The sequence below is a fragment of the Pelophylax lessonae genome (genome assembly GCF_965119305.1).
Source record: "Pelophylax lessonae genome assembly, chromosome: 13".
Taxonomy (NCBI): Eukaryota; Metazoa; Chordata; class Amphibia; order Anura; family Ranidae; genus Pelophylax; species Pelophylax lessonae.
Genome location: NC_138780.1, coordinates 196567079 through 196589860, shown reverse-complemented (window position 1 = coordinate 196589860; position 22782 = coordinate 196567079). Strand labels below are relative to the sequence as shown.

The following is a 22782-nucleotide window of genomic DNA, read 5'->3' as shown; positions in this document are numbered from 1 at the left end:
GTGATTTCCTTCACTTCGTGTCCTGCTGACGATGGGCTAACTAGACAGGAAATGTGGAAAAATCTGCAACAAGAACAAAGGCAAAATTACAAATCTAGGGAATTGATGAAAGTGAGGCACCGGATGCAGCTCCCTAATTCATGGTCAGGAGTCATTGGCTGAACCTTATGGTAGGTTCTGCCAGAAGCAAGGAACCGACAAGCAGTGGGGGACATCCAATTCTAAAAAAATCCAAGTGTGCATCATTACCTAAATATTGCTACATGATCTCATGCAAAAAAATTAAAAAATAATGTTTTTTTTTGCATCCGTACATGTACCCCAGGCTAGTTCCCACCCTCATGCTATTTTTTTTTTACATCCCTTTGCTCATTAGCCCAGAAAATGGGCATTTAAATTTGACAGATTTTGGGCTTGAGTTTGACATGCAAAGTTTTTTAAAGATCGTCGAGCCCTACTCAAAATGAACTCTGGGCAGTTAGACTCATCCCTAAAGACAGGTGGCCATTTTAACACACATGAAACAGGCATTGTCTACTGTTGTCACTATCAGAAAGCCACCCTGATAAATACCATACAGCCATCCCTTAAGTTCTTGAAGAGAAGAAGTGGCTGAAAAGACCCTTCTAGGATTTACATATGTAGCGCCCTCCTAGCGTAGGTTGCTAGGTAAATGTAGCTTTGGCTCCTTATGTAGTCAAGGGACCAATAATTGTTTGTTCTGGCCTACTCAGGGTGTCACAGACTGGAAGTTTGATTGCTTCCCTTTGCCTCTAAAAAAGGTTCCCAGAGCTTAGAGCAGAAGATTCAAATCAACCAGTCTGAATATTTATTGGGTACAAGCCAATCCCCTGAAAGGCAGGTGTCAAGCATGGGGCTGGAATGGGATAAATTGTCTTTGACACTGGGGAGCAGATTTTATTCACCCCAGGAGGGTTCCAGAGGTGTAGGAGTTACTGCTTCTAGGCAGCCTGCAGACTTTACAACATCCTTAGAGGCCTCAGAAGTACTGGGACTGTGGGTTTGAATGGATTTTTCTTAGAGTTGATTGCAGAACCATGCCACAAGGGATCTGGTCCTGAGAGGTGCCTACAAGGGGTTAATGTCTGCCCATGTAAGCACTTGTTTCCCCTGGCTGTGCTCATTTCCTCATGCTAATTGAACCAGCCAGGTGCTAAATGTGTTTCCTGTGTCCTCAGGTTGACCTGAGAGCTGATAGTAACCAGACTCTAAGGGTTAATGTTTTTCCCTCCACTTTTGGCAAGGATTCTGCCCCCTACAGGACAACCAACATAAAAGGGGTTGCCTCCAAGCCACTGTGTTGAAACTTGGGGAAATTCTGCCAAAACTTATCTGGTTTCTTTGCTAGAGAGGTCCCCTTTGGGGGGACGGGATAATCGTCTAATCTGGCTTCCTGAAGGCGGTCCCAAGCCTGCACATGCTGGACAGTCTCACTCACTGGACCATGTGTGGAGGAAGCTGGAAGAGAGCAGCTTTCTTGGGGACTTGTGTGAGTAGTGACCTTGAATTGATCCCTGCAGTCATGTACAGGAAGCGGCACTGGGTACCAGTAGTTGTGCATAAGTGCAAGGTAACCAGATGTCCAAAGATTTGCGCCATGGTCTCCAGCTGTGGGGCCTTGGAATATTCACCACTAGCCACTACTACTACTACTAGCAGAAACTGTCCTCTAATTACTGAGAGTTTTGAAGTACCTCAAGCCCAAGTTTTTGCTATTAAAGTTCTTTAAGCAATAAACTTCAAAAAGACCCTAGACCAGTGATGGCGAACCATGGCACCCCAGATGTTTTGAAACTACATTTCCCATGATGCTCGTGCAATCAGCAGTGAAGTTGAGCATCATGGGAAATGTAGTTCCTAAACATCTGGGGTACCAAGTGTGACGTGAGTCACTTTGGTTGTGGGGCTTGTGGAACCCAGATTGCTTTAGGGAGGTTGGGAGACTCCTTGTCCAGCTCCCCCGGTGCCTCTTATGTGTAAGTCACTCTGTGTCTATTAGGGGCACAGGGTGACCAAGTACCCCAGTTGGGTGTGCACTAATCAGACTCTCTGTACAACCACACCGGTCTCAGCCTTTCGCGTTACCCTGCTTTACCCTTGGTTCTATATGTGTGGTTTGTGTTGAAAGAGTGAGGGGCTCTTTCACTTGGGACAATAATGTTTCTGAACAGTGTCCCTCAGGAAATATATACAGATATATTGCAGATTGCTAAGATATTGCAGAAGCATTTCATAGACTCTTCCTAGTGGGGTGGGGTTTGTTGTTGTTGAATACCTGCATTCCATTGTTCTTTTGTTCCTGTCTGCCTTGAGTAAGCTTATTATGGGATGCATATGTGTGTGTGGATTGGCTCTAAGGGGGAGGGGTTGTCCCAGAGTGTATATTTCTTTGTGCTTTGTGTTTCAATAAACAATTCATTCTGGTTTGACTCCAAAACTTGTACTGTAAAGTTCTTGGGGTAACTATAGCCAGATTCACGGATCTCGTGTTCCAGAGCTTAGGAAGCAGCTTCTTGGCAGAGATACCCAGTCAGGGTGTCCGGATTCCGTCACACCAAGGTTCTCCACCACCGCCCTAGACTGTATATTGGAGCCAGTGTGAATGGACTGTTGCTTGTGGGGACTGATAGTCTCAGCATTTATTGGGGAAGAACTAGTTAAAAACAGCGGCTTTTATGGTAGGAGCGCTACATATCTACTTTATTTACAACAAAATGGCATTTTTCGGTTGCTATAAAACAAGATGGTAGAATTCTCTTCTAAAATGGTCATCAGACTATTTTTGAACATTGTGGCCTCTTTCTGTCCCATCTCTTTCAGTCAGACTCTGCATATATCACATCTCAAGCAGAAAGGTAATAGAGAAACCACTTTCAGAACGTCCTTTCTGCTCCTTCTGCCCTGTTAACGGGTCACGTCTGCCTCCGAATCTCTAAAGACACCCGGGGTAATTTGATTTGGCAATGACAAGCCCACTTTAAGAGGGGAGTATTTTAAATGTGGAGGCTGTTTAGAGAGTATTGTGACTTTGATTTTGATAAATGACTGCAGAACTAGAAATGGTTATTTATATAGAGAGCATTGCTTTTCTGCTGAGGCTACAGTATATTGGCCGAATGACAAATGGCTCTCCAAGGATTTCATTTGACTCTGGAGCAGGGCACAACTAGATTGCATTAAAATGTTGCAGTGTAGCTTGAATGACAGAAGAAAAAGGGAGTGCTGGAATGATTTCTGGGTATTTAAGTAGAATTTCTATTTGGATAGATGAAGATAGATAGATAGATAGATAGATAGATAGATAGATAGATAGATAGATAGATAGATAGATAGATAGATAGATAGATAGATAGATAGATAGATAGATAGATAGATAGATAGATAGATAGATAGATAGATAGATAGATAGATGGATACATAGAGAGATAGATAGATAGATACGTAGATAGATAGATACATAGATAGATAGATACGTAGATAGATAGATAGATAGATAGATAGATAGATAGATAGATAGATAGATAGATAGATAGATAGATAGATAGATAGATAGATAGATAGATAGATAGATAGATAGATAGATAGATAGATAGATAGATAGATGGATGGATGGATGGATGGATGGATGGATGGATGGATGGATGGATGGATGGATGGATGGATGGATGGATAGATAGATAGATAGATAGATAGATAGATAGATAGATAGATAGATAGATAGATAGATAGATAGATAGATAGATAGATAGATAGATAGATAGATAGATACGTAGATAGATACGTAGATAGATAGATAGATAGATAGATAGATAGATAGATAGATAGATAGATAGATAGATAGATAGATAGATAGATAGATAGATAGATAGATAGATAGATAGATAGATAGATAGATAGATAGATAGATAGATAGATAGATAGATACGTAGATAGATAGATAGATAGATACGTAGATAGATAGATAGATACGTAGATAGATAGATAGATAGATACGTAGATAGATACGTAGATAGATACGTAGATAGATACGTAGATAGATACGTAGATAGATACGTAGATAGATACGTAGATAGATAGATACGTAGATAGATAGATAGATAGATAGATACGTAGATAGATAGATACGTAGATAGATAGATAGATAGATACGTAGATAGATAGATACGTAGATAGATAGATACGTAGATAGATAGATACGTAGATAGATAGATACGTAGATAGATAGATACGTAGATAGATAGATACGTAGATAGATAGATACGTAGATAGATAGATACGTAGATAGATAGATACGTAGATAGATAGATACGTAGATAGATAGATACGTAGATAGATAGATACGTAGATAGATAGATAGATAGATAGATAGATATTGCATTTATCTCTATAAAGAAGGTGGTTCGTATGTTAATATATTACAGCTTATAATATATGCAGTCTATAGGAAGCAGCACTCCTTGCTGTACCTTAAACCACCTGAAGACCAGTCTTTTTCTGGAACTTTTTGTTTACAAGTCTAAATCAGCATTTTTTTTGCTAGAAATGATATATATAAACTATATATATATATATATATATATATATATATATATATATATATATATATATACTTGTCTGTATCAGGCTAACGCGTTTCGGCTGTAGCAGCCTTAATCATGGCTATGCCAGATATCACAGCAAGCCATTGGAGTGAAAGCAATCATTTCAGGGCCATAATTTATGGTTAACTCTAACCTGATGAGGGTGCCTATTGTGGCGAAACACGTCAGGCGGAGTTAAGGCTTTGACGTCATTACGTATGGGTGTGCCGTGGTTTTACACCACTTGAATTGTTCTCCCCCTATTATATATATATATATATATAATATAAATGTTATGTGTGTGTTTGTGTTTTGTGCAACATTTGAATTTCCCTCCCAGTTCCGCTCCCATGCACCATTGCTGCTGCAGGGAACGGAACCAGGAAGTCATCAGACCGACGGACGAGCGGCGGGGATCTCGGCTGGCGATCACAGCAATGGGAGATCATCGCTGGATCGCCAGGAGAAGGTAAGAGACACCGCTGCATGCTCTGCACATCTACCCCGAGCGTGACTCGGGGATACCGATAGTAGCATAAAAAATCCACTTCGAGTCACATTCGGGGATACCGCTAAGGGGGTTAAAGGATTACGTGTACCAACTTTGAAAAATAAAAATACTCCCACATTCATATATAATAAATGCCAGACACAGTACCAGACAGGTAGGCCTATCTGAGTTCCCACACACAGTTCCTCTGTTTCTTCCTGAGGTCTTCACTAGCAACGTTGGTGCACATCGATTTGTAATCCAAGTTGAAAATGGATAATCAAGAGGATGGCAGCAACAATTACTGATCACGGCGGGGTGTCTGTGCAGGTTTGGCGGTAAAACTTCTGAGGGAGATGTAGGCCTCGAGCGGCTCTTAGGTGGATATAGATGTTTATCTATGAATCTCCTGGGGAGATATACTGGGCCACCCGGTATATTGCCTTCTACTACTCTAAGGCTAACCCTGGCTAAAGTTACTTTTTTGGTAGATAGAGTCAGTTTTTGGGCAAGTGCCCTCTCGCCAGCCGGAACTCTTCCCCTCCGGTCTCTGTCACCAGCCACGCTTGTTGTTGGTTGTGAGTGACGCCGATCTCTGGTATCATGGATCAACAGCCATTACTGTGGTCAGCACACCAAGGGGGGCATAGGCAGAGGCAGGATCAACCAGGTATATTACAACATAGAATGGGACATATGACACTGCAGAAGCACTGTGCGGTTTAACATGCTTTAAAAGACAGGATCTTTTTTTTTTTTCTTTTTTGGGTTACAATCACTTTAACCGCTTGCCGTGCGCGGCACGACTATTAACTGCGGCGGTCAGCCCCTCACAGGCAAAGTAACGTAGTACTACGTCACTAGCCTGTGAGGGTCTAGGAAGCGAGCGCATGCCCCCGGAGGCGCGCTCCCGCGTGGTCACGGACCCCCCCGCGCGTGTGCCCGGCGGACCCGATGTCTGCGATCGTCGGTGCAGAGGGAGAAAGGCAGGCAGCTGATGTAAACAAGCCGCCTGTCATTCTCCCCTGTGTAGGAATAGTGATCATACGGTTCTACTATGTAGGACCGTTGATCACTGTTCCTACACCTCAAGCCACAGCCAATCACAGTTAGAATCACACCCCTAGGGACACACATAACCCCTCCCTCTCAAAAAAGTTAACCCCTTCACTGCACATATATATAGCACTGATTACTGTAGTAATGTCACTGGTAACCCCAAAAGTGTAAAAAATGTCAGTCAAGGGTCCGATCTGTCCGCCGCAATGTCACAGTACCGCAAAAAAAATTGCAGATCGCCGCTATTACGCGTTAAAAAAAAAAAACAACAAAAATCTTTCCCTTTGTTAGTATAACTTTTGCGCAAACCAATTAAAATACGCTAGTTGCGATTTTTTTTTACCAAACATATGTAGCATAAAACAAATTGGCTGAAAATGTTAAAAAATTTTGATTTTTACATCTTTTTTGGGGGAATTTCACATAAAAAAAATGTGAAAAATATTGTTATTTTTGCAAAACTGACGCTTTTTTTTTTGTTTATAGCGCATGATCAAAAAAACGCACAGGTGATCAAATACCACCAAAAGAAAGCTCTGTTTGTGGGAAAAAAAGGACGTCAAATTCGTTTAGGTACAGCTTCGCACGACCGCGCAATTGTCCGTTAAAGTCACGCAGTGCCGAATCGCAAAATAGGCCCTGGTCAGGAAGGGGGTAAAATCTTTCGGGGCTTAAGTGGTTAACACTGCTTTTATCCTGTTACATTTTACCATAAAACTGGATATTGTGCGCACTAAAACTCATTTATGTGTATTTTTCCTTAACCACTTGCCGACCGCCGCACGACTATCTACGTCGGCGGTCAGCCCCTCACAGGCAAAGTGACGTAGGGCTACGTCACTAGCTTGTGAGGGTCTAGGGAGTGAGCGCGCGCCGCCGGAGGCGCGCTCCCGCTCCCGCGTGGTCACGGACCCCCCCGCGCGTGTGACCGGCGGACCCGATGTCCGCCGGCCACTCTGCGATCGGCGGGGGAGAGGGAGAATGTCAGGCAGCTTGTGTAAACAAGCTGCCTGTCATTCTCCCCTCTGTATGAGAGATGATCATATGGATCTACTATGTAGATCCGTTGATCACTCTGCATACAGTTGAAGCCACAGCCAATCACAGTTAGAATCACGCCCCTAGGGACACACACAGCCCCTCCCTCTCAAATAAAGTTAACCCCTTCACTACCAGTGTATTTTTACAGTAACAGTGCATATATATAGCACTGATTACTGTAGAAATGTCACTGGTAACCCCAAAAGTGTCAAAAATGTCAGTCAAGGGTCCGATCTGTCCGCCGCAATGTCGCAGTACCGCAAAAAAAATCGCAGATCGCCGCCATTACGCGTTAAAAAAAAAACAACAAAAATGACAAAAATCTTTCCCTTTTTTAGTATAACTTTTGCGCAAACCAATCAAAATACGCTTTTTGCGATTTTTTTTACCAAACATAGGTAGCATAAAACAAATTGGCCGAAAATGTTAAAAAATTTTGATTTTTACATTTTTTTGGGGGGGAATTTCATATAAAAAAAAGGGAAAAATATTGCTATTTTTGCAAAATTTACGCTCTTTTTTTGTTTATAGCGCGTGATCAAAAAATCGCACAGGTGATCAAATACCGCCAAAAGAAAGCTCTGTTTGTGGGAAAAAAAGGACGCCAATTTCGTTTAGGTACAGCGTCGCACGACCGCGCAATTGTCCGTTAAAATCACGCAGTGCCGAATCGCAAAATAGGCCCTGGTCAGGAAGGGGGTAAAATCTTCCGGGGCTTAAGTGGTTAACACTGCTTTTATCCTGTTACATTTTACCATAAAACTGGATATTGTGCGCACTAAAACTCATTTATGTGTATTTTTCCTTAAAATCAGCTTTTGATAAACAGTTACTCCAAATATTGTGCAACATAAAAAAATGCAACTATCACCATTTTATTCTACCGGGCTACTGCTCAAAGAAAATAAATAATGTTTTGGGGTTTAAAGTCATTTCTAGCAAAAAAATGCAGAATTTAATAAACGTAAAAAAAAAAAAAAAAAAAAAAAAGCTCACGTACAAAACTGGTCTCTTTAAAATGCATTTACATTTTCTTTGCCTTTCATCTATAGATTTGTTAGTCTCTTTGATGCTCACTTTTAAAAATGTAACTTTTTAAATTTTATCTCTTTATCTTCAATCTCTCTAATCAGCTTCTAACTGTCGATCTGTTCATGATTTTACAAATTCAATAAATTGCCTTCTAACTGAAAAAAATTTAGAGTGGCATGACGACTGTAAAAACTAGAATTTTCCAGTGATGTGAAAATGTTCACTAAACATTGTTGCAACCCCTCCCTCTATACCTAAAGCCAGAGTTTGGCCCCCCCTGTACTACAAGGGTTAAATGCTCATTGAATGTAGGCGGCAGAGGAAACGGCAATAATACTTATCTTTTTTTACTTGATGCTATAAAACCCATCCAATGAAAAAAAAAATTAAAAAAGCAAATTTTTGTTATCAATTTAATTTAATTATTTAATTTTAATTATGTTAACCAATTCTGGACCAGAAGGATTTGTCCCCTTAATGGTCATTTCTTGCAATTCAGCACTGCAATACTTTAACCACTTTACCACCGGAGGATTTTCCTGCTTTACCTCCAGGCCACTTTTTGCGATTCGGCACTGTACGACTTTAACTGACAATTGCGCGGTCATGCAACGTCGTACCCAAACTAAATTTACGTCCTTTTTTCCCCACAAACAGAGCTTTCTTTTGGTGGTATTTGATCACCTCTGCGCTTTTCATTTTTTGCGATATTAATAAAAAAAAGCAACAATTTTAAAAAAATAACAATATTTTTCTGCTTTGACAGTTAAAAAATATCCAATATATTCAATTATTGTCATATATTTAGGCCAAAATGTACTTACATGTCTTTTGACAAAAAAATTTTCAATGAGCGTATTTTTAACCGCTTTAAGACCAAAAGATTTTGCCCCATTCCTGACCAGGCCATATTTTGCGATTCGGCACTGCGTTATTTTAACAGACAATTTCGCGGTCGTGCGATGCTGTACCCAAATTAAATTTATTTCCTTTTTTTTCCCCCAAAAATAGAGCTTTGTTTTGGTGGTATTTGATCACCTGTGCGATTTTTACTTTTTGCGCTAAAAACAAAAAAAGAGCGACAATTTTGAAAAATTAACAATATGTTTACATTTTTTTATATGAAATTCCCCCCAAAAAAATGTAAAAATCCAAATTTTTTATTAACATTTTAGGCCAATTTGTTTTCTGCTACATATTTTTGGTAAAAAAAATCGCAATAAGCGTATTTTGATTGGTTTGCGCAAAAGTTATCGCAGCTACTAACTACGGGAAATTTATGTAATTTTTATTGTTTTTTTAACGAGTAATGGGGGCGATCTGCGATTTTTTTTTGGGGACTGCGACATTGCGGCGGACAGATCAGACCCTTGACTGACATTTTTTACACTTTTGGGGGTACCAGTGACATTACTGCAGTAATCAGTGCTATACATATGCTTTGTTACTGTACTGATGACACTGGCAGGGAAGGGGTTAACTTTTATTGGTGATCAAGGGGTCAATGTATGCCTGGTGCTTACTGACGTGTGTGGGGGGAGGGGACTGAGTGACACAGGGACAGATCGCAGGTTTAGCTATGCTGAATCCTGCAATCTGACCCTGCCTGTCACTTAGGAGATCCGCCCGCTCTGTTTACACAAGCGGGCGGATTTCCTCACTCGAATCCCCAACGATCGGGGAAGAGCGGCGGAGATCACCGCCTCTCCTCCCCTGGCCCGACTCCCGCTGTGTCTGAATACAGCGGGAGCGAGCCTCAAGGGGAGGAGTCCAGCGACGTAGACCTGGACGATAACGAACCACTTTGCCGCAGTACGCTCAATGTGAGCAGTCAGCAAGTGGTTAATGAACAATTGCGCGGTCGTGCAACGCTGTACCCAAATAAAATTGATGTCCTTTTTTTTCCCACAAACAGAGCTTTCTTTTGGTGGTATTTGATCTCCTGTGCGATTTTTATTTTTTGCGCTATAAACAAAAAAAGAGCGACAATTCTAAAAATTATATATATTTTTCACTTTCTGCTATATAAAATTCCCCCCCCAAAAATTAAAAAATCAAATGTTTTCATCATTTTAGGCCAATTTGTATTCTGCTACATATTTTTGGTAAAAAAAAAAAAAAATCCCAGTAGGCGTATTTTGATTGGTTTGCGCAAAATTTAGCGTGTCTACAAACTAGGGGAAAGATTTATGTCATTTTTATTTATTTATTTATTTTTTTACTAGTAATGGCGGTGATCAGCAATTTTTAGCGGGACTGCAACATTGCGGCACACAGATCTGACCCCTAACTGACATTTTTTGGGAGGCCAGTGATATTACTACAGTAATCAGTGCTAAAAATATGCACTCCCACTGTAATGATGACGCTGGCAGGGAAGGGGTTAAAACCTGGGGCGATCAAAGGGTTAAATGTGAGCCTAGGGGGTGTTTTCTAAATTTGGGGGGAGGGGCTTGTGGAATCAATGCAGAGACCTGTGATCCTCAATAGGAGGAACACAGGAGCTCTGTGTTCATTCCATAGAGAACAACGGTCTGCCATGTTTACAACAGCTGACCGCCATTCTCTCTCCATGGCAGGGGCATAACTACAAGGGTTCCAGGGGTTGCAATTGCAACCGGGCCCCATGCTCCAGGGGACCTGTGCGGCTCTCCTGTACACCTGGTTAGGAGGGGGGGCAGCATGTAGAGAAGTCACTGTCCTTCTTTTCCACCTGTAGCTGCAGGAGGAAAATGGAGGAGATTGGTTCCTCTGTATGCTGCCCCCGCCGCCCCTCCTATCCAGTTCACTTGTGTTCTACTGTCTCTGGGCCCCCCCCATGCTCTCCTGGTAAACTGATCACCCTTCCCTCTCCTGCCGGCTGCTGCAAGGGATGTGTCACAATAGAGAACCAGGAAGGGGGTCGGTAAATATGTAATTTACCAGCTCCTTCCTTTTCTGAATGGACAGAGTCATAGTCAGTGACATTGTAAAAAAATCAAATAAAATGATAAAAATAATACAATTAAAATACCAAAAAATAAAAACTACTGACACCAGTGGGTGACCTTCCAGGATCACAAAGGTCACACTTGCGACCGGGCCCTGGCATTCCACCACCGTGGGGAGGCCCAGGAAGGGGCAGGAAGGGGGCCCACTGCAGAACTTGTGAAAGGGTCCCGCCCATAATAAAGGGCCCTGCAATGAGAGTAATGGGCCCCAGGATCAGTGGTAAGAGACCCAAGATGGCAGGAAGGGGGCCCACTGCAGAACTTGTGAAAGGGTCCCGCCCATAATAAAGGGCCCTGCAATGAGAGTAATGGGCCCCAGGATCAGTGGTAAGAGACCCAAGATGGCAGGAAGGGGGCCCACTGCAGAACTTGTGAAAGGGTCCCGCTGCGGGACCGTAATAAAGGGCCCCGCAATGAGAGTAAAGGGCCCCCAGGATCAGTGGGAAGAGACCCAAGATGGCAGGAAGGGGGCCCACTGAAGAACTTGTGAAAGGGTCCCGCTGCTGGACCGTAATAAAGGGCCCTGCAATGAGAGTAAAGGGCCCCAGGATCAGTGGGAAGAGACCCAAGATGGCAGGAAGGGGGCCCACTGCAGAACTTGTGAAAGGGTCCCGCTGTGGGGACTGTAATAAAGGGCCCCACAACAAGAGTAAAGGGCCCCCAGGAACAGTGGGAAGAGACCCAAGATGGGAGGAAGGAGGCCCACTGCAGAACTTGTGAAAGGGTCCCGCTGCGGGGACTGTAATAAAGGGCCCCACAACGAGAGTAAAGGGCCCCCAGGATCAGTGGGAAGAGACCCAAGATGGGAGGAAGGAGGCCCACTGCAGAACTTGTGAAAGGGTCCCGCTGTGGGGACTGTAATAAAGGGGCCAACAACGAGAGTAAAGGGCACTCAGGATCAGTGGAAAGAAACCCAAGATGGCAGGAAGGAGGCCCACTGCAGAACTTGTGAAAGGGTCCCGTTGCGGGGACTGTAATAAAGGGCCCCACAACGAGAGTAAAGGGCCCCCAGGATCAGTGGGAAGAGAACCAAGATGGCAGGAAGGAGGCCCACTGCAGAACTTGTGAAAGGGTCCCGTTGCGGGGACTGTAATAAAGGGCCCCGCAACGAGAGCAAAGGGCCTCAGGATTAGTGGGAAGAGCCCCAGGCTTGAAGGGAAGGGCCAGGAGTCTGGGGGGCCCTTCATGGTTTCTTGCACCGGGGCCCTGAAGGTTCTAGTTACGCCTATGTTCCATGTGGAGCACTTGCGGCCGCCGGTCCCGTGGATCAGCTTCCCCGCTGGCACCCCCAGGAATGCTCCCTGGGAACTGCAGTACAGGTACGGTAATTCGCGGGAACATGCCGCCATATAACTGCGACGGTCGGTCGGCAAGTGGTTAAAGAAAAAAAAAATGGGACTTTATCTTTTAAATTGATACTAAAGGTCTAAGGCTTTTAGAACCCATTGCTCCCCCAATGTCCATACTGCCTTTTGTCTTTCTTAGTAACAGAATTTTTAAATTGAATAGATGAAATATGCATTTATTTTCAATTGCTTTTCATTCAGAAGTCATCAAAATTCTATGGGAAAGGATATTATTGTAATGGAAGCTTCAGTGGTGGACACATCGAAATTATACCCCTTTGTAAATAACAATTTGAAAAGATTCCCTGCGGTCCATTCAGTCTTTAGTCTTTACATTTCCTAAATTCTCAACAATTACTCAGTGTGTGTTGTTGTCTCCTGTGACTGGGTTCACTTTGATATCACCTCTTACCGAAATTAATTTCATTGCAGGCTTGAAGGCCAATAGTTTTCCTTTCAGACTTTAAAACATAATAGAGGATAATGACCATACTTATAGTAATTTCTTACCTTCACTCCTGACTTGGTGCATACGAAATGGCCTTCACCTTGTGGACTCATTCTCTTTATAATACATACGGTATTCCATTTGAGTGTCTTGAATGGGAACATGGAGGGCAACACACCACAAATGAAGCCTTCAGGACTATTTTAGAATGTGCTACACAGTGGTTGGAAGGGAGTGTATGATTATGATAAATTTGTATATAAAATGGAGACTTCCTTGTTGATGTCTGTATAGTCTACACACTTGTATAAAGTACTCGAAACCCATACTTGAGTAAAAGTACAAGTGCTCGATCAAAAAGTGACTTGAGTAAAAGTACAAGTGCTCGATCAAAAAATGACTTGAGTAAAAGTACAAGTGCTCGATCAAAAAGTGACTTGAGTAGAAGTGGAAGTGCTCGATCAAAAAGTGACTTGAGTAGAAGTGGAAGTGCTCGATCAAAAAGTGACTTGAGTAGAAGTACTAAAGTATTCAACATTTTTTGTACTTAAGTATTGCAAAATTTTGCTACTCAAGTACTGAAAGTAAAAGTACCAGTAGTTTTTTAGAAAAAAATTACTACTCAAGTACTAAAAGTAAAAGTACAAGTACTGTGTTATGTAGTTATTAAAGAAAGAAGTCAAAAGTTTGAACATCATATTGTTTTTTATTATTTAAAATTATTAACCTAAAGGACAATCACAATTCCTTTGGCTGTAACTTTTTGTAAACAAAAACAGATAAAGTATGTCCCTCCCTTTCCCCTTTAAAACATCGCTCCTTCTCTTCCCTGCATGTTTTTTTTTTCTCCACCGCTTATTGGTGTGAAAAATCATATATAAACCAATGTGATATACAACAATATATTCCAATAATGAAATAAAGGAAGAGTGTATGAAATCAAAGTCAATAAAAAGTCCATATATATGATGCCACAAAATGCCATAATACCATATATATATATATATATATATATATATATATATATATATATATGTGACAAAACAAGATGAATATATTTTCAAAGGTGCAGGAATCAACCAGGTGCCATTCCAATTAATAGGTGCAGACTCCTCCCACCACCTTGTGGATTTCCCCCTTACCCAGCGGATGAAGGTAAGTGCAAAATAATATCCAAATAGACTCTTCCAGTGAAACAAAACTGAAAATCTGTGCTCTCAACTTCCAGTGAAAAAAAGCAAAATCAGCCTCTTACCAGAAAAAAGGTCTATGTACGCTTGTGACTCTCCTTGGTTCTCTTTCCCCTTAACAGCAGATATGTAGACCATTTTATTTATACATACAGTAGCATTTATTTCCGTATGCGCTGATTTACACATGACATTATACACATGTTTTTGAGCTTCATGAAACCTGCCATCTACTGTTCTGGCAGTGGTAATTTTTATAATTGTAACGAGTAACTATGCAGCACAAAAAAAAAATATCGGAGTAGAAGTATTGAAATCATTGAAAAAATGTAGTGAAGTAAAAGTGGAAGTAGGAGAAAAAAATTCTACTCTAGGAAAGTACAGATACCGCCTTTCGCTACTTAAGTACAGTAGTGAAGTATTTCTACTTAGTTACTATACATCTCTGATAGTCTATATATGGTGATGTTCGGGTTTTTTCTAACGTTGTGAACCAAAATGAGCTACCAAGAGCGTGCTATAATCCAGGAAAACAGGCAAAAAAAAAAAACATATCAGTTGAAGAACCAACTGAACACATTGGTGGACTTTACAGGCACATCATAAGACAGACTAGAACATAACTATATATAAAAAGTAAACATTTATTGAGTTCAATGTTAAAATTGTTCATAAAAAGTGATGAACCTCGACCAAACAAAAAGGAGGTCCAAGTCATCCTACATGTACAGTATATAAAAGTAAACATGACTCAAGATTGGTCATGAAACACGACAATACATATCAAACAATACGTGGATGTGAGAATACGTCTGCTCAAAGGTCAACATGTTTCGCGGTAAGCTTCATCAGGACTAAAAACAGACAAGAGTATTCTTCTCCAAGCAGCGCAAGGCAAAAAATTGGCTTTGGGCAGACACAGGGAATAAATTAGGCCTGGGACCCCGAACTGAGTTTACACTGGTATAGGTAAGAAATATACATAGTTACATAGTTACATAGTTACATAGTAGGTGAGGTTGAATAAAGACAACAGTCCATCCAGTTCAACCTGTGTAGGTGTGTGTGGCTGCAATCATCTCACATACCCCTGTATGTTCTGATCCTTGAGATGTACGTCTAAGAGTCTTTTGAAAGCCACCATACTACCCGCAGAAACCACCTCTTGTGGTAGAGAATTCCACAATCTTGTAGCCCTAACCGTAAAGAACCCCCCACGTTGCCTGAGGTTAAAACGCTTCTCCTCTTATCGCATTGTATGCCCCCGAGTCCTCATGCAATCCCTTCGACTGAACAGCTTTTTTTCTAAGCTGAGATCCCCATTGAGATATTTAAAAATTGCTATCATGTCCCCCCTCAGGCGTCTCTTCTCCAGGGAGAATAAATGAAGCGATTGCAGACGCTCTTCATAATTAAGGTCCTCCAATCCCCTAATTAGTTTAGTTGCCCTTCTCTGGACTCTCTCCAGCTCCAACACATCCCTCCTGAGGACTGGCGACCAGAACTGGACAGAATACTCCAGATGCGGTCGGACCATATATATGTGTATCTCCCATTAGAAGATGTAAAACCGATGGCAGACACATAGGGTCTGGATTGTGGATATTAATACTGTGTACAAATTGGTAACTATGGGCTCAGCATGATATCCTGATAGAAGATGTACTATAAGTCTAGCAATGACTTGCTTAGATTTGCTTAGACAATCCGGTGAAAGTCAAAAGTAAAGGACTCAATAAATGTTTACTTTTTATATATAGTTATGTCCTAGTCTGTCTTATGATGTGCCCGTAAAGTCCACTAAAGTGTTCAGTTGGTTCTTCAACTAATATGTTTTTTTTGCCTTTTTTTTCTCTAGTTGTGGTGCTTCCCAATGAGTTGACCCCCAACCAGGTAGTCATGTTTCAGGGCTTGTTGTCCCACCGTTCTGCTATAGGTATATATTATACCAAGGTGCTTCCTCTTATGAGTAAGTGGGAAATAGACTGTGTTGTTTTGTCTCTAGGATAAAGAGCTAAACCTTCCTGCTCCATAAACTTCAGATACCATATTTCTTTGATCTCAAACGTATTAGAACAAGCCAGGTGGAACTACACATTGATAAAAAATAAACATCAATCAGTACAAAATTGCATACAACAAAGAAACAATGATCTATAATACAGGATGGGATAACAAGAACTCACTTTTTAAGCTCTCTCAGGGGGTGATGGCAAGAGATTGAGGAAACATGCCTTGCTGCCCTGCTGTATCTTCTCAAAATGGTGGCTGATTTACTTCCTGTAGAAATTCTACCCACAATGCCCTGGTTCCTAACAACCTTATTTAACACATTCTGTGAGTTTACAATATGTAATTATTGCAAAACAGTTGAAGCTATACCAGAAAAGAACAGAAAAGAACAGTAGGTGGCGCCTGTGCTCTGCATATAACTAACTTGTGTGAATCAAGAAAACCCAACATGTTATTTTAAACAACATAATAACAAGTATTCTGAATAGAAGTCTGGTGGGCAGAACATCAATTCTCTTCTGAGGTTTGGGATGTTATGCTGGATAAAAAGAAAAAATATCTTGCAGTTAGGGAACCTGCATTTAAATTACTCACCAGGTGGTATTATACCCCTTCTAGTCTTCATGCTATCTATCCCGGAGTTTTGGGACTAATGCCTTCTTCAAGGTTCCTTAAACTTATTCTGGACCGCCCGCCGCAGTTATAGTGTGGCGGGCAGCCCCTCCAGCGCGAACCGACCTAGCCCTACGTCGGTCGTGTGCCACTCGGCAGCTGGCACTCTGATGCACGTGGGGCCGGCGGCGCGTGAACTGCTCTCTCCATGGGCCATAATCAGTGGGTAGGAGCCATAAGCCCATGTCCTGGTTGGGTCTGTCACACTAGGTGTATTGCGTAAAGAGGAAAGGTTGATTCACACTATTTAGGTATCTACAATATGGGATATTGCCCTGCATTGGAAATCTCCAGTGGCAACCCTGTCTTCAGTCTTAGACAGAATTGATAAAATATGTTAATGGGAAGGATCCTATATACTTTCCAACACCATGGAACCCTAGGGTTCCTCCAGAGGTTGCTAGGGGTTCTATGAGCCATGAGCAATTTCTGCCTCTCAGATAAGTTCCCCTTACATCATTGATCTTTTTAGCTATCTGGAAGAAGGTAATTCTTTCCAATGTCCACAAGTGTACGGAGCATTCATCCCACTGACCATCACACTAATGTATAATGAGTTGCAAATATAGTCAATTTTAGCAGGGGTTCCCTGAGACCTGAAATTATTTCAAGGGTTCCTCCACGTTGAAAAGGTTGAAAAAAGGCTGCTTTCGAAGATAAGTTACACCTGTTTTCCCCTAAATGGGATATGTGAATTGCCCACCGTCAAATGCTTTTACCTTGAATTGTATATATCCAGTCTATTTTATTTTCTGCCTGTCCAACAACTACTGGCGCTTTTCTGACTACTTACCTTTCTAACATGTAGTCAGTAAGTTTACATTTTATGGATATTCTCTATGTGCTTCTAATGCATTATTTTGGTTGTAATTGCAAGGTTTTTTTTTCTCAGAGAATAAGTGTTGGAACTTCCTTCTTCTGAGTCCCCACTTGTCTCCACCACCTACCCATCTCTGAGCAACGTCTCTTGGTTCCACCCCCTACCCACCACCCAGTACTGCCCCTTTCAGAGAATACAGAACCAAGTATCATTTTGTGGTGCTAAATAATGTGTATAGAATGTGATAATGATAACAAGAAAAGCAGGAAAATCCTCTGCAGTCAGCAACAATAGATCCTGCCCCAGCAACAATAGATCCCCCACACAATAATAGACCCCCCTAGCATCTATAGGTCACTCCAGCAACAATAGACCCCACCCCAGCAACAATAGTTCCCCCACACAACAAAAGATCCCCCCCCCCCCACACACACAGCAGCAATGGACCAACCAACATTGCAACAAAAGATCCACCCTAGCAACAGTAGGCCCCAAGCAGCAACAACAGATACCCCAGCAGCCTGCATCAATAGTTCCTCCAGCAGCCTGCAACAATAGACCTCTTCCTCAATAGTAGATCCCTACCAGCAACATAAGAGTCCCAGCAACACTAGATCTCCCACCAGCAACAAAGGACCCTCACACAAAAACAGATCCCCACACAATAATAGACCCCCCGGTCATCTATAGGTCACTCAAGCAAAAATAGACCCCACCCCAGCAACAATGGTTCCCCACACAACAATAGACCCCCCCCCCCACACACACACACACACAGCAGCAATCGACCACCCACACCAAAATACCACCTCTGAAACAAAAGATCCACCCTAGCAACAGTAGGCCCCAAGCAGCAAAAACAGATACCTCAGCAGCCTGCATCAATAGACCCTCCAGCAGCCAGCAACAATAGACCTTTCCCTCAACAGTAGATCCCTACCAGCAAGAAAGAGCCCAAGCAACAATAGATCTCCCACCAGCAACAACAGGCCCTCACACAAAAACAGATCCCCACACAATAATAGACCCTCCCCCCCAGCATTTATAGGTCACTCCAGCAAAAAACAGACCCAACCCCAGCAACAATAGTTCACCCACATAACAATAGACCCCCCCACCCCAGTACCACTGGTTACCCCACACAACAATAGACCCCCCCCCCCACACACACACACACACAGCAGCAATGGACCACTCACAACCAAAATACTACCCCTGCAACAACAAATCCACTCTAGCAACAGTAAGCCCCAAGCAGCAACAACAGATACCCCAGCAGCCTTCATCAATAGACCCTCTAGGAGCCAGCAAAAATAGACCTCTCCCTCAACAGTAGATCCCTACCAGCATTATAAGAGCCCTAACAACAATAGATCTCCCACCAGCAACAACAGACCCTCACACAAAAACAGATCCCCACACAATAACAGACCTCCCCCCGCATCTATAGGTCACTCAAGCAACAATATACGCCACCCCAGAAACAAAAGTTCCCCCACACAACAATAGACCCCCCCCACACACACACACACACACACACACACACACACACACAGCAGCAATGGACCACCCACACCAAAATACCACCTCTGAAACAAAAGATCCACCCTAGCAACAGTAGGCCCCAAGCAGCAACAACAGATACCTCAGCAGCCTGCATCAATAGACACCCTCCCTCAACAGTAGATCCCTACCAGCAACATAAGAGCCACATCAACAATAGATCTCCAACCAGCAACAACAGACCCTCACACAAAAACAGATCCCCACCAGTGACGATAGAATCCCCAGCAGCCAGCATCAATAGACCCTCTAGCCCACCCTTTGCCATTACATACATTTAGGCTACGTTCACATCTTGGCGTTGCTATTACAGGCGTTTTTATGGGCGTTTTTTCAGGCGTTATTATGGGCGTTTTTGCAGGCGTTTTTAGATTGAATAGAGACCAATGGAAAAAGCCTGTAATCTGCCCAAAAAGAAGCTCATGTACTTTTTTGAGCATTGGGCGTTTTACTCACAGCGTCAAAACGCTCAGATGTGAACAGAGGCCATTGAAATGAATCGGATTTGTCTTGTTGGGCATTTTGGGAGCTGATCCTAGAGTAGAAAAACGCCCCAAAACGCCTTCATGTGAATGGAGCCTTAGTGCTGCAGATGCCAGAACTACGGTCCCCCGTGATCCTGCTGAAAAAAAGCCCTGCGTATTTATATTTGTGTTGTCAATGTACTTTTTTTATGTACATTTTGTAATGAACGTATTTCTATACCTCAACAAACAGTTGCAAAAAGTTGCATAAAGTTGCATTGACACTTTCTCTTTTTTCTTTTTTTCTTGTAGGCTTTTTAACCTGATCTACAATGGAAAAACTGTTTGGTTATCTGTTGTTCATTGGCATGGCGGTGAGAGCTGAGATCTGTCCCAAGCGCTGTGCCTGTCAAAACTTATCTCCAAACCTTGCCACCTTGTGCGACAAGAAAGGTTTACTCTTCATCCCTCCGAACATCAACAGAAAGACTGTAGAGCTACGCCTAGCCGATAATTTTGTAACGAATATAAAACGGAAGGATTTTGCGAACATGACGAGCCTAGTGGACCTGACGTTGTCACGAAACACAATCAGTTACATCACCCCCCACTCGTTTGCCGACTTGCGCAATTTAAGGGCATTGCATTTGAACAGCAATCGGTTGAGTAAAGTCACCAACGACATCTTCAGCGGGCTTTCCAATCTCCATCATTTGATACTCAACAACAACCAATTGACACTGATTTCACCAACAGCCTTTGACGATGTTTTGGCTTTGGAGGAGCTTGACCTGTCCTACAACAACCTTGAAACTATTCCATGGGAAGCGGTGGAAAAGATGGTTAGTTTGCACACGCTTAGTCTAGATCACAACATGATCGAGCACATCCCTAAGGGGACATTCTCACACTTGCACAAGCTAAACAGATTAGATGTAACATCGAATAAACTTCAAAAATTACCACCAGACCCTCTCTTCCAGAGAGCTCAGGTGCTAGCAACCTCAGGTATAATAAGTCCTTCCGCATTTGCTTTGAGTTTTGGTGGGAATCCATTACATTGCAATTGTGAGTTATTATGGCTGAGGCGCCTTATGCGAGAGGACGACTTGGAGACATGTGCCTCTCCGCCTCTTCTATCGGGACGGTATTTCTGGTCCATCACCGAAGAAGACTTTTTGTGTGAGCCGCCACTTATTACCAGATACACGCCAGACGTCGAAGTCTTAGAAGGACAAAGAGCCGTTTTGAAATGCAAAGCCCTTGGAGATCCTGAGCCAGCAGTCCACTGGATATCACCGGAAGGGAAGCTAATATCCAACGGGACCCGGATTTTCGTCTACGATAACGGAACACTGGACATCCTGATAACCACAGTCAAGGATGGTGGGCCTTTCGCGTGTATTGCTTCTAACCCAGCCGGGGAGACGACAAAAACGATCAGCCTCCATATAATTAAACTCCCGCACCTAGTGAACAGTACAAATCATATCCATGAGCCAGACCCTGGATCATCCGATATTTCCACCTCCACTAAGTCGGGGTCTAATGCCAGCAGTAGCAATGGGGATACAAAAATAAGCCAAGACAAAAAGGTGGTGGTGGCCGAGGCAACATCCTCCACTGCGCTCATTAAATTCAATTTTCAAAGGAATATACCGGGAATACGGATGTTTCAAATACAGTACAATGGCACCTACGATGACTCCCTTGTTTACAGGTAAGCTTTCATTTTGTTTTGTTTAATTGTTTGCTTAATTTAGCAATAAAAACATGTATATGAATTTTGGAAAATCCACAGTGGGATCACATGGAGGAAAAAACTAGGGATCGACCGATTATTGGCAAAGCTGATATATCGGGGGCCGATCTGCACTTTCCCTGATATATCGGAATCGCCACCAAGGTTACCGATATTGCCGATATTTCGGGAAAGTGCTTGTACCGGAGTGATGCCTGCAGCTAGAGGCATCACCCAGGTACCGGCGTCTATAGCCGACGGTCGACATAGCCGACCGTCGGCTGTCTTGTAATGACAACCGATGCGGCTGAGAAGATAACATAATAATAACAATAATAATAATATGAATAATAATATGATGATGATGGTGATTATCATGATTATGATGATGATTGCTATTATTATTATTATTGTTATTATTAGTAGTATTATAATTATTAATAACAACAACAATACTGTTCTTACTACTACTACTACTACTACTACTACTACTACTACTACTACTACTACTACTACTAATAATAATAATAATAATAATAATAATAATAACAATAATAATAATACAATTAAAAGTGTAATATTAATAATAATATGATGATGGTGGTAATTATCATGATTATGATGATGATTGGTATTATTATTATTATTATTATTATTATTATTATTATTATTATTATTATTATTAACAACAACAATACTGTTCTTACTACTACTACTACTACTACTACTACTACTACTATTAATAATAATAATAATAATAATAATAATAATAATAATAATAATAATAATAATAATAATAATAATAATAATAACAATAATACAATTAAAAGTGTAATATTAAAAATAATAATATGATGATGATGGTGATTATCATGATTATGATGATTGGTATTATTATTATTATTATTATTATTATTATTATTATTATTATTATTAATAACAACAACAATACTGTTCTTACTACTACTACTACTACTACTACTACTACTACTACTACTAATAATAATAATAATAATAATAATAATAATAATAATAATAATATTAAAAGTGTAATATTAATAATAATATGATGATGATTGGTATTATTATTATTATTATTATTATTATTATTATTATTATTATTATTATTATTATTATTAACAACAACAATACTGTTCTTACTACTACTACTACTACTACTACTACTACTACTACTACTACTACTACTAATAATAATAATAATAATAATAATAATAATAACAATAATAACAATAATACAATTAAAAGTGTAATATTAAAAATAATATGATGATGATGATGGTGATTATCATGA

General features: G+C 41.4%; 1 protein-coding gene across 1 annotated transcript in view; it reads left to right on the top strand.

Annotated features, from left to right (window-relative positions):
* Positions 1-22782, top strand: part of LRFN5 (leucine rich repeat and fibronectin type III domain containing 5) — a 355521-nt gene that overhangs the window by 309046 nt on the left and 23693 nt on the right. Inside the window, exon 4 of the mRNA XM_082275763.1 lies at positions 20042-21449. Coding sequence (XP_082131889.1) covers positions 20062-21449 — 1388 coding nt within the window. The 5' untranslated portion in view covers positions 20042-20061. The remainder of the gene's footprint in view (positions 1-20041; positions 21450-22782) is intronic.